This window comes from Drosophila hydei, unplaced genomic scaffold (genome assembly GCF_003285905.1).
Source record: "Drosophila hydei strain 15085-1641.00,03,60 unplaced genomic scaffold, DhydRS2 tig00000063-arrow-pilon, whole genome shotgun sequence".
In the NCBI taxonomy this organism is placed as follows: domain Eukaryota; kingdom Metazoa; phylum Arthropoda; class Insecta; order Diptera; family Drosophilidae; genus Drosophila; species Drosophila hydei.
In genome coordinates this window covers 10,088,538-10,101,404 of record NW_022045657.1, presented here as the reverse complement: position 1 = coordinate 10,101,404, position 12,867 = coordinate 10,088,538, and the positions used below count along the sequence as shown (strand labels likewise).

Sequence of the window (12,867 nt, the reverse complement as noted above, 5' to 3'; positions counted from 1 at the left end):
TAAGTGATCTGTTAACAAGCGTATGCAACGTGGGCGGCATATGAACTTGCTCGAACACAAATGTATACCTGATAACAAAATACTTTTAGCTTTTTTGCATGCTTTCATTAGTATTATTTCTATAAATATATTTTATTTCTTTTTTTTTTTGCTTCACATTTAAATTCTTGTCATCCCATCTAAAATTGGAAGAAAGCATGATACAGTGCAACTCAGCGTTATAGTTGGCCATGCTCGACTGGCAGATACCATAGAGACGTACTTAAATTGGTCGGTATTGAAAAGAGAATGCTTTAGTTGAGACTGCTTGACTAGCAAATACCCTGAACTGTGCAAGTATGTGTATTTATACATACATTACTATATATTACAAATAATACATACTCACACACACACACACGCAAAAGCACGCTTATGGGGTTTACTAAGACCCCTTAATTGTTACAGAAAACTTTTCATTTAAATGCCCTTTTTTTAAGTAGGAAACTACAAGGTAAATCTAAAGTATACAGCTTTTACGTATGCAAGCTACGTTTAAAAAAAAACAGTTAAACTATCGATTTTTATTGACAATAATAAAATGGCAAGTTATCATTAAAAACTAGTACTGCGTATGGTATACACGACTATATATTTAAATATATATACTCCAGAGTTTGCGGCTTATGAGATCGCTGCGTTCATAGAGATGAATACACGGCGAGATCGATTCAGCTCTTTATCCTGACTAAGAATATATATACCTAATGGCTGCTACGCCTGCCTCTGCCTGTTACATACATTTTCACAAAACCAGCATATCCTGAATTTCCATTTTCAATGGGTTCAGGGTATACAAATTAAAGTCGAAATGCCTAAGTTCACTTTGGCTGAAAATCTCTAAGTAGCTGACTTAACAGAGTAAGGGATGTATTTAACGTCATAACAAAGATGAAAGTTTGCACTTGAAGACTCCTTTCAGACACATATTTTTTATGTATTTTGAAATATTTATTATAACTCTGTTCGGGCAGGTCGCATTCAATATTAGACCCAACAGTTGAGAAAGCCCTTGGACTATTAAGTTAAATTCATAGAATATGAAAGCCCTTGGAGTATTATGCAAAATTCATGTAATATGGAAACTAGCCTGCAGGAGAGTTCCACAAATTGTACCGATGTCCCTTAGCCGAATCTCAGGCTGGGTGTGGCATTCAACAAGCTTGCTGGGTTTGCAATCGCTTTAGCATTTTGTTACCACAATTGTTGGGGCAGCCTTTTTTAGGTCGCAGCAAAGAATGTACAAAAATCAATAGACAAAATAGATGGAGGTTACATAGACAAAACACAGCCCCGCCACGTAACTGAAATTCATTTTGCAAATTAGAAAGCGAGTCCCAAAAGTAATTTGAGAGCTGTCAACGCTGTCGCGGAAAACTAACCGACAACCCACCCGGGTTCAAGTGTCTTCTGCCTGGCTGACCCTAAGCTTTACAAAGTCCCAATTGGCAACACTTTTGGGCCAGTTGCCAAGTGGAAAGCGACAAGTTTTTGACCGTCAACCGACGACGCCGCCGTCGTCGACCACTTTGTGTAAATGCAATTGCAAGGACAATGCTGCAACGTGTCCCCAATGTGCTGGCCATTTCGTGGTGCATGCCACTTACAATTCAGGGCTTCACCTTGGCCATTTCCATACAAAGCATATATACACATTGGCATTGGCCAAGTTCTGCCCAGAAGCTCAACAGTTAGGCAAACTGCAAATCCAACGCAACTGGCACAGCCGCTGCGAAAAGCCAAACACTAAATAATGAATTTTCCTAGTATAGCTCACAATAACATTTTTCCGAAATTCCTAGGTTTTGCGGTTGAATACTTCCGCTGTGCGAATAGAATTTAAATGTGGTTTCATCATGAAAGTTGTACAATTTAATATCTCTTCGAATGCTTTCATCATGAAAGTTGTACAATTTAATATCTCTTCGAATGCTCTATGAGCAAAATTTACTTCTTCTGATGAGCTCAAGACATGATGAGCGGAAAATTGAATTATTGTCATATATATATATATATATATATATATATATATATAAGTATCTGAAGCGCACGGTTAAATGTTGCTTTGAAGAGATTCACGATAATTTAAAAGGTCTTTTGATAATTTCTATCTATAGCGAGGCGAACTGGTATGCACAGGCATATAGAATAGATTAATCTATATTTCCAGTGATGTCAAATGTATTTAATTTAAGGTCGTAGATTTAAAATCAGAAATTCACACATAATGAGTGGCAAATATATATATTTCCTTCAAGAGTATGAGAGGTGTTTTTAATGAAATACTTTTAGCACATTCTGAAATGTTCGTTTCCGTTGCTATCTGCTGTTGCTACGGCTGCTGTAGCCCAGATACATGGGAAAACTCAGGGAAAATGTGATTGCAAGACCAAATTGTAAGTAGAACAAAAAAAATAGAAATATATTTAAAGTATGCGGCGAGCAGGGCTGACGTCATCAATCGTGCGTCGCTTGGGGAATGGTTTCACAAGCAATTACCATAAACATAAACTCAAATTGGGATCATCTTTTGATATAAGTATATATATATATACACACAGATACAAATAAAGTATAACAAGAGTATCATGCATCTGGGTATTCAGCGCAAGGCCCGGCTGATATTATTTAGACATGCTCCTCCATCAACAACGGCCCCGCCCTCTTTCGCCCGAGCCCAGGTCACGCGTCATTTACGCTTTTAATTCTCAACTTTTCGACTGGTGATGATCATGATGTGTGGTTTATGGATTTGGCAATAAGTTGCTTGGCTGCGTGCGATGGGCTGACTGAGTGGAGTGGACTGCGGAATTGCTTGGACGATTGCCTGAATGACTCACCTGCCAGCAGCACGCTGTTGTTGTTCTTATTGTCATGGTCAACTGGAATGGAGGAGACGCGTTCGGCACGTAGGCAGGCGACCACAGAGCCGGGCCGTCCATTCTTGCCCGATGCAGTTAGTTCAATGATCATGTCCATCGACTTCTGAAGCACTGCATCCATACGTATTATGCCCTCGGCCAGCGTTTTGTAGCCCAAAATTGTGCGCGATTTGTATTTCTTGCGGCGCTGCAACAAAATCACCAGTCTGCAAAAAGCATAGATGCAGTGGATGAGTCTCTGGGGGCAGCAAATGTGGCATAAGATTTCACTCACCTATTGCCATCTCTCTTTATAAAGTGCGGATACTGCAAACTAAAGTGCAAGTCCAGTTCCGTCTCTGTCAGTGGGAGGGCGCCGGTGCCAATGCCAGCATTACCGACATTCCCCGGTGTGCCAATCAGGCCCGAGCCCCCAATCACATTGGCCAGCGGCGAATTGCCCTGCATGGAGCTCTCCCGGCTGGATGCCGCAGATGTCAGCGCGCTGCCATTGATGGGTATCTCGTGGCTGCGAAGTGTTCGCTTGGAGCTTTGCATTTTCACCGCTAGCGAAAGCGAGGTCGTGTCCCCCGGCAGGGGACTCAGGATGGAAAGACGCGTTATTGTCAACGAGCAGAGTCTGAAAATATTTTAAAAGAAAATGCTGGATTAATTAAATTAATTGAGATGCCTATCCAAAGTCAACTTAATTGAATTATTAGCTTACAATTACCCTGAATGAAATGCAATTAAAAGTTCACTTCCTTTTGCTGGGCAGCAAATATTTTGCAATTGAAATCCATTTTAAAATTTCGCCATAAGATTAAAGATTTCTTTTGTTGCGTTCCTTGCAAAGTATTTCCAATAAGTATTAATTTGTTAATGGGAAATGAATTTGTTGCTGGAACTCAATTAGTAACCGAGTAATTGCTTTTAACTAAGTTTCACAATTCTGAAAACCTCATTTATATTTATCAATATTCAATGTTTGCTATAAGAAAACAGCTGCAACGGGAAATCGACTCGAATACCGATGCCAGTTAAGTAAACATATATATTCTGTGTAGCTAAAATACCTCATGAAACATATTTCGGTCTGCAGGGTATACGACAATCAAGTAAATATGTTAGTGAAATGAAAATACCGAAGCATAGCAAAATGAATACCCGAGAGCTAAGTGAAAAAGCAAAAATGTTTTTTTGTCCGCTATATAGATTTGGAGTCGAAAACTCTTTCCGGCATGAGCAAGCAATAAACTACAACATAGAAGAAGAAAATAAAACACTCAACGCAATAGGTCATAAAAATATTACAAGAGGAAATTGTTTTTCTTATTGCCACAAAACAAAAAAACAAAATAAAATTGAAAAACTTCACAACTCAGTCAAAGACAAGACAAGGATGTTAGATATGAGGATGATGCGGCAGCAGGTCAGCACTTTGTGCCGATTGTGCAATATTTATATATGTATTTTGCTTATTATTCAAGTATAAAAAAAAAAATATATTTCCTGATTAATTATGCCTCGTAATGCAGCCACAAAGAAAGCAAAGCATTCAGATAAACAAAAAGCTTAAAGATAACGCTCTTTTATAATAAGCTGTTGGGTCTTTTGTTGCTGGAATCGAGAGTTTCCGTAGGGGCACACAACTCATCTGGGTCAGGCAATCGGCGTAATACACATATCCGGCTGCAAATGCAAATGGACTGAAGAGCCAACCGAGCTCGGCTCGAGTAACAGATGAATTCTTCTCGCTGTCCACTTTTGTTTGTAGCTTTTGTATTGTATCGTAATTGAATTCTTTCAAAGCCCCTTAATGAAAGCGCATGGCCTGGAATGCCGTTGGGGCCAAGTTCGGATTCGTCATACAATTAATTAACCATTGAATTAACAATTCAAACAGTCACCTCTGTTAACTACATGCAAATGCCATTGTCAGACGAATTATCTAGACGCGTCAGATGCCAATCCATATATATATATGTATATAGTATATGGCTAGTCGGTCAGCTCCTCCTTATAGGGTGTACCAGTCAAGGGTAATTCTCATTCGTGCATATCTAACTACTTTTAACACTTTCAGAAAGCACAAAACAATATGAATAGAATTTTTAGAGCGACATAGATATATATAGCTCTATTTGATTCATATTAGAAAATGAGACTTATTTTTTTAATGGCAATATAAAAACGTTTAAATTAAATGCCGCAAGTTGTATAAAACATCTAAATTTACACAAATATTAATGTTTTCTGATAATTATTATAATTTTAGCTTAGTCAGAATTTTTTACTATTAAAATACTATGATGCAAGCGAATAGCTAATAACATTCAGCCGAGCAGCAAGACCAGCAGTGCACTTAAGCAATTTACTCTCTCCTTACATTCTCCTTATGAACTTTCACCCGCACAGAAGGAACAGGCGAGTGATATATATACAAATCGATAAGCCCAATTAAACTTTTCCTAATTGGTTCACCTGCTCTGTTTATTTATTTAATTTCCATTAGTTAATTGCATAACAGAAATTTGACATATCTAGCTGAAAAATCAACAAATAGATAGCCATATGAGATAATCGCAGCAATTAAAAAGATAGTAACTGTATGTAAATTTTTACATTAATGAATAATTGTTAATAATGCAAATCGTGTGAATGAAAATGATATAGTGATACAATGCCCGGTTCGCATGCACTTGGCGGCTTTATGGCGCCTGCTTTTGCCTCTATAAAAACAAGTTTTCATTTGCTGATTTTTTTTATTTTCGTTTATTTTTGGTAACACACGCACACGTGATTGTAAAAAATAACAAGGCACACACCCCTCTTTTTGCCTGTGTTTATTGCTGAAAGCTAAAACGGAGTGTATTGCCTTTCGCTAGTTTCTCAAGTGTAAAAATTTGGTATATTTCAGAAAATTTTCTTTTTTTTAGAATCGATAATTATCGAACTTACTAATATTTTTTACATTTCTATATGTAATCTTTCTGTATTTTTTCATCACAAATTCAGTATATTTATATAAAAAGTAAAGTAATTCACTTTAACTATTTATTTTTAAAATTCTTTAACTCGTTTTTAAGGAAAAATTAAAAAATTAAATAAATATTGATCGTAGGACTGTTTTTATTTTTGCTAAAATAAACCCGGATTCAAGGAGTACCTTCACGTCGCGCTATCTCTTGATGAGAGCGCTCTTACGTGTTTTTCCTATTATATTTTTGCTGTTTTTGTTGTGACAATGTGAATGACTTGATCCACGTGAAGTGACTTTTGTTGTTGATGTTGTTATTGATTTGCCTTTAGCTTTTCTTTGCTTTTTGCTTCTTTCAAATGCGATTTTTTGTTTGAATGACACACGTGAAATGGTGCCGGAAGGAATGTCGTTACGTTTTTTCTTTCCGTTTTACTTTCATTTGATATTCAAATTCAGTTTTACGACGCCCAAAAAAGGTTCATTGTACTCGAATGGAAAATAAGTTGTATTAAAGGCAACGGCCAATATCGTGTTACATGCTTTGATTAATGACAAATCTGCATGGATCGAACGCACTGATTGAAGCCAGGGATTGGACGAGAAAGCTTTCAATCTCACAAAGCTGGCCAATCTAATAATCATAATTTGCTTTCAGCACCTCGCTCCACTATTAATTGACTGCAATTAGTAAACACTTGCACCCAGTTCTATGATAAGCTTTCAACGAGTATCAATTACTTCATCTGTAGCCAGCTAGATGACTATAAATAGGTTTAATTATCAGCTCGTAGCGTCAATATACAGCAAACGCCAATTTGAAACGCGAACAACAATACTAAAACTGATATTACAAATTTTACAGAGCTTAAAGAGTGAAAAAGTAGAAAATAAAAAAAATATATATTTATAAATATATATTATATATATGAAAATGTTGCGCATAAATAAATTGAAATCGCGAGCGCGTCAATCAAACGCAAAAACCCAGCCAGCCCCTACTGTCACTCAGTTTAGCTTAAAAACTGTGTCACTGGCCCGTTGCCCGCACCCAGACTCGAATGCGGACGCGGACTCACAACGGAGACCCGGACGTGACCCATCAGCCGCGCATCACGATAAGCATCCATCAGCAAATGGAAAATACTTTGAGCGGTGTTTTTCAACATACCCATTGAAGTTTATTGTATACTAAATAAATATAAAAAATATTTTGAAAATCGGAAAATTGTATATAAACTTAAAAATTATTTGAGAACATCTGAATAACAGTTAAAGAAACAAAATTGGAAAATTCATTTTAAAATATTGTTTATTATTTAATTGAAAAACAGAAATAACTCAAAGTACGACTCGAATCGTACTCATAAATAAAGCAAAAGATAAGACATAAATAACAAATCTTAAATATTAACAGTAAATCATTTATATAACAGCACGGGAATGTCGTTACACTCTGTTAACTAACAGCAATGTTAACGAACAGAAAGATTGCGAAAGAAAAGTAAACTGACAGTAATCTTTTCTGTTAACTAACATTTGCATAGCATTTACTCTAATAACAGCTTTGATACTCTGTTATCAAGTGTTTTTCTGTCTTGTAAGCTTCATCTGAATCGTATATTGCTCTTAGATAAGCTATCTACTTTCAAGGCGCCATTTGTGCACATCTGGTTTGCAATCTTTGCTGTTCTGCAAAAGTGAGTGTTAACTTGACTGTTGTGCCAAATATTTGAAATATTTAATGCCACTTATACAAAAAATATGTTTTTCTCACTTAGATTTATTGTTTCATATGTGCGGACAGCTCTCGAGGGTTTCGTGTATATTTATTTGAATGTAAATGTAAGACCATGATCTACAATTGTTGTGGGCTGCTGTTAACGCCCCAGACAGACAGACAGACTGTAAAGACCATGCGATAACTGCCAATTTTGTTAACATGTTAATTTGCAGTAGCCTGACGCTCACTTGGCAAAAATACTCTCGCAGTTAGCGTTTCATTTGCGTGCCGCGAGAAATGTTTGCCGACTCATGAGTCACGAGAGTCCAACAAAAGACAGCTTTGGAGGTGGGGTCGTACTTAAATAGCATTTTGCATTTCCTGCAATGACAAGTGCCAGCCCACTACCCCTTCGCTCTTGAATAAGCGAGGGCTGTTCGTCGAGCTGCTTAAGTGAGCTCTGCGACATGTGTTGACTATAATGACAACAAATAAGATACGAATAGGCTGCTCTAGATTTAACTTGGTTGATACTAAGGAATTCCAATTTTTGATTTAAGTCTGCTTACTTACGTATCTCTTTGCAGTTGCTAATAACTTAACTAGCCATCCCTCGATGTTAATACAGTTATTACACTAACACAGATGATGTGACCAAGAGCTGTTTTCATGTCGCGACCTCAAGGACCACAAGAACGGGTATTAAGCGGACATACACACAGACAGACAGACAGACGTCGAGTGTCATTGCACAGCAAATTGCCTCGTTACAACAACAGCAAGCAAGAACGAGAATAACAGCTGAACGTCAGAGATTGCCCTACCCGTGCCCAGTAAGCCAGACGTCATTATCCCGAACCGAAAAAAAACAGCCAACATTTCTCTCGGTTAATGCGAGTCGCGACTTATGAGCTATATTTGAGGGTTTCATTTAAGCACATGAATATCATGTATTCCCCCAACTTCTGCTGGAATAGAACATATCGATTTACAAACATACATTATACCGTACATAATGTATTATTCTGGATATATTAGACATTTTGGGGTAGGTTTCTGAAAGGATTTACCAGACTGGGGCATGACTCATGAATAGGTAAAACGGCGGGGCCTCAAGTTCTTAATTAATTTAAGGCACGAAAACGGTTTTACATATTTAAAGGTGGGCGTATAATTAGGCGGTGTTCACCACCTAAGCTCGAACGCAAAACTTTCTGGCTGTAATCATAAGTTTCGCATCGGCGCCAGTCTGGGCCAGGCTTGGCGAGTCCTGCCCCACGGATGGACTGGGTCATTGCATTATTGATCAAATGCATTTCGTATGCGTCGACGTTGACGATTTACTTATGCATGCCCCCCCAACTGGGATCCATGTCTGGCCAGGCGGCCACCCTGTGCGGTCCGTTCAATTTATTCGAGAATTAAGCATGCCTCGACAATGCTCAAAAGCCCGGAAACAACAGTCACTCAACAATAGCATCGGGAATGAGAATCAAAATGAAAATAGGAATGGCAATGGCTGAGAGAATGGAACTCGGACGGCAAAATGTGTGTGGCTCAGCAATTTGAGGGGCTCGTTTGCCACAATTTAAATTGTTTAAAAGCTCAAATATTCCAAATAACTGTCATTACATTCGATAGCAGTCACTGTTGCGACAATTTTCAATAATAATTCTTGCCAAAACAGCCTATACTAACTGCGACTCAATAATAGCAATCATCGATTTCTGTTATGCAACCATAAAAAAACCTGTATAATATATTCAATAGTTTGATTTTTGATCTATATTATTAAAACTATTTAACAAAGAGAATTTTTTTTTAATTAATATATTTTAACTTTAATTTATTGTAATATATCATATATGTCCATATATTTATATATTAAATATTTAATATTTAATACCCAGAAATCATTTTAGAAGAGGAAAATGGAATTTGTGAAAATGCATGTAAGAAGGCGTGGTAGACCTCATAAGGCATCTACATATATTCTATATACAGGTCATTATCTCATTAGCTGGGCTATCCTGAATGTCTCTATGTCTATTCGTATAAATGAAGCGATCTCGTAAACCCCAAATGATAAACAAAATGTTGAATGAATATTTCTGTATGCCGTAGGCAGAGCGAGCTTTCCATTTTTTTCGATAACTCATGCTATTTCCCTATTATCGATAACTTGAATACTAAAAATACTAAAAGCTAGATATTTTGTGAATTTCGAATTTTGAATACCTATATTCAAATACTAGAAACTTGTGCTTTGGCAATTACGCAGATATGTCTAAATCCCATTATGGGATCAGCTCTTTGCATGGTATCTTTTAGTCGGGTACTCCCAAAATTTAAATGTTTAGCATAATTCAATTTAACAATCTGTGATATTAATGCACAAATACAAATAGTTATTATACTAGAAGGCACAATGAATTTCTAAGATTTCCCACTGGATATTGAATTGATTAATTGTGTATCTTATTGACAATCTTTTAATCCATATAATCCAACTATGTAATTTGATTATTTATTTAGTTAGTTATTAATTATTTATAACAGAAACTTGCAATACTTTGTAAACAAATTGCAGTTCTAGTCTCCAACAACAAATATATAAATGGGGGTGCTAAGCACAGGTGGGCGTGGCTTAACTGACGTCAATACAAAGTTTTATGGTTTACTACAGTTCGTTGACTGGCAGCATAGCAAAGTCAGGCCCTCTTGGTGCCCATCAATAATTAACGAGTGCAATTCGAGCTGCTGCATTTTACAACAGTCAACAACAATTAAAAACAACAACAGGAACTTTATTGGTTACAGTTTAATAAATATTCAAACGGCAATTAAATGGAAATTCGTTTCGACATTAAAATGCGGCGATTGTGTTAAGTAATTTGTGTAAAAAGTATTTTACACCTTTTTTACGCAGCATTCCACAGCAAAAAGTAGCATGAGACGATGTTCAAGTATCCAAAGACCAAAAAAAGCAATAATATTATAGCTATTCAAAATATTTCAGTTACATAAATAACATATCTCCACAGTAAAGGAATTTATAAACTTCAATTACAAATTTAAATTAAATTCAATTCAATTTTCAATTAAAAATTTAATTAGTTTTCAATCTAATAAAAACTGAAAACTCTTTGAAGATCGACATTAAACAAGTAAGAAATCAGTGGAAAGAACGCCCCAATTTGCACCAATAGAGAAGTTTCTAGCTCTACAACTGTAGAAGCTATAGATATAGATATATTACGACTCCTATGGATATAGTTATTTCATCTTTATCTGTTAAATTTTGTGCTGATTAAAAAATCAGAAAAATCTTAACATTTTATCAGACGAGGATTTCTACGAGAGTTTCCAGTCTCAAGCTTTAATAGTGGCAATATACCGACAGACGGATAGACGGACGGACAGCAAGACAGATATTCTATATAAACTATTCAATATTTTAATATTTGAAGCACTATTTTATGACTGCTTGAATATTATATTATTATATATAACATAATTATATAGACTTTGAATACAATTGAATCTATAGCTAACAAATATAAGTCGAACAGGCAGTCAGACTAGAAGGACTAAATGGACTCAGCTGTCGCTAATGGCCCTGTATATTTAAATTTTGGCTGTGACACTTCTATATTTACTGCCTAACAAATACATTTGCTGTTATATTCCATTTATTTATAAAATTTGATTTAACCAAATTGTCATTACTCATTTATATTTATATATCGAGTCGTCAATCAATGATGACAGACTCCAAAGCACCAAAATATCTTGATGGATTAAGCGAAAAACTGAGCGATGATGGTAACAAAGTTGGCAGTTGGGACAATATACGGTGTGCAAATATGTGTGTGCATATGCATACGTATGTATGTGTATTTCAGTAACACGAATGTGAAATGCAATCAATAAAATGGCATTGGCAAATTGCTTTTGTAACCATCGACGAAAAATGAACCGAAGAAACAAAATAAGCAACGCGTAAACTGACAGAAGCCGCAGCAATGCTTAATAAAGAGCGATGGCTGGTTGGCTGGTATGTAGGTTGTTAGGTAGCTCAGTAGGGGGGCGTGGCCGATGGGTCATATGATATATGGGTCATTAACAAATTGTTCAACGGCTTGGATATTAAATACATATTGCTACACATCCATGTGTATGTGCTTCACATACACAACAACAGCAACAGCAACAATAACAAAAACAATAACTAATAACAAATGCCGCATGAATCTGTCAACCGATTACTCATACGCCATGTTGACAAGGGTTCCCAACGGACACACAGACAGTGGGGGCGGCGGTCGCTCAATTGAAACGAACAACCAACACAGATGACTGACTGCCGAAAGCAAGAACAAATTTGCTAACAATGCAGCTGAGTGGCTAAAAATTCAGTCTATGAATACATTTAATACATTTACTTCTAAAAGTAGCAAAAATATATAAATAAATATTGAAATATTAGAATAAATATTTAATTTTTAAGGCCAAGGCTGAGAGCAAAGGATACTGCAGAGTACACGAGTATAAAGCAAAAGGATATGGAAACATGGAGAAATTGCGCTGCTGGCTGTGTCCTGCAAGACACTATCTATCATATATGAAGCTAACTTAAATTGTCTGCTGAAAGCATGCATAACATGAATATTATGTTTCAATTCTGGGCACACGAATGAGTTTATATTATATCTTACTATATATACATTTGCCACTGGTATAAAGCACTCTGGCATTTATCTATGTCAGGGTCTGCTGTTAGAAATAAGGCAAATTCGAGTACTTATTAGAAAATCAGATAGACATATTATATATATGCTTACTTATGAGGTTCTTGCACAGTTTTTGTGACGCAAATCTATTGGATTTTGTTGACACTTTGAACGTAGCAAATTTATATAAAAAAAAAACACACTCACACTTTGGCACAGACTTTGGAATTTCCCGCACATACAAATACATATCTCATAGCATATATATATATATATATATATATATATATATATATATATATATATATACCCACACGTGCATGTACCTTAAACAAATATTGGATTTATATGTTTTTAATGCCGCCCACAAATCTAGCCTAAAGCAAGGCAAGTGTTGCTATACAAAGTGAAAAATCTATTTAAGTTTAAAAAGTTAAAAACTTTCTAAAATGGAGCATACACGACTAGTAGATACCTTCCATGAGCTGCCGTAAAAGAAATGTTTAAACCATGCTCTGTGTATCTACTTCA

At 36.1% G+C, this 12,867-nt stretch overlaps 1 protein-coding gene across 3 annotated transcripts in view; it reads right to left on the bottom strand.

Moving 5' to 3' along the window:
- The window catches only part of LOC111602688 (phosphofurin acidic cluster sorting protein 2), a 36,870-nt gene that overhangs the window by 12,521 nt on the left and 11,482 nt on the right, over positions 1-12,867 (bottom strand). For all 3 annotated transcript variants that reach the window (XM_023319912.2, XM_030222970.1, XM_023319913.2), the window contains exons 3-4: positions 3,196-3,540; positions 2,880-3,127 (exon numbers count right to left, since the gene is read on the bottom strand). In XM_023319912.2, coding sequence (XP_023175680.1) covers positions 2,880-3,127; positions 3,196-3,540 — 593 coding nt within the window. The remainder of the gene's footprint in view (positions 1-2,879; positions 3,128-3,195; positions 3,541-12,867) is intronic.